Here is a 254-nt window from a genome sequence, read left to right on the forward strand (position 1 = left end):
GCTACGGCAGCACTAAAGCAGCCCCAGACTCACCAGAAGAGTTGAAGTTGACGTTCGCCCAGAAGACGTGGATGAGGACAGACTGTTCTGCTGGGTGGGTAACGTACTGCAGGGGCAGAAATAAAAGGTTGTCAAGCCATTGGTGGCACCAGGCCAGGTCCCACTCCCCATCTACTGGGATGGGACGAGCCACGTCAGTCTTGCCCACTGCACGACGCAGACACAGGATCACAGAATTGCTGAGGCTGGCAAAG

General features: G+C 56.3%; 1 protein-coding gene across 1 annotated transcript in view; it reads right to left on the minus strand.

Annotated features, from left to right (window-relative positions):
• The window catches only part of LOC104272936 (ubiquitin-associated protein 2-like), a gene marked incomplete at both ends in the record, with an annotated part of 5556 nt that extends 5450 nt beyond the window's left edge, over positions 1-106 (minus strand). The window contains one exon of the mRNA XM_009868053.1: positions 34-106. Within this exon, the coding sequence (XP_009866355.1) occupies positions 34-106 (73 nt within the window). The remainder of the gene's footprint in view (positions 1-33) is intronic.
• Positions 107-254: the final 148 nt, after the last annotated feature.

This window comes from Apaloderma vittatum, unplaced genomic scaffold (assembly GCF_000703405.1).
Source record: "Apaloderma vittatum isolate BGI_N311 unplaced genomic scaffold, ASM70340v1 scaffold29264, whole genome shotgun sequence".
Taxonomy (NCBI): Eukaryota; Metazoa; Chordata; class Aves; order Trogoniformes; family Trogonidae; genus Apaloderma; species Apaloderma vittatum.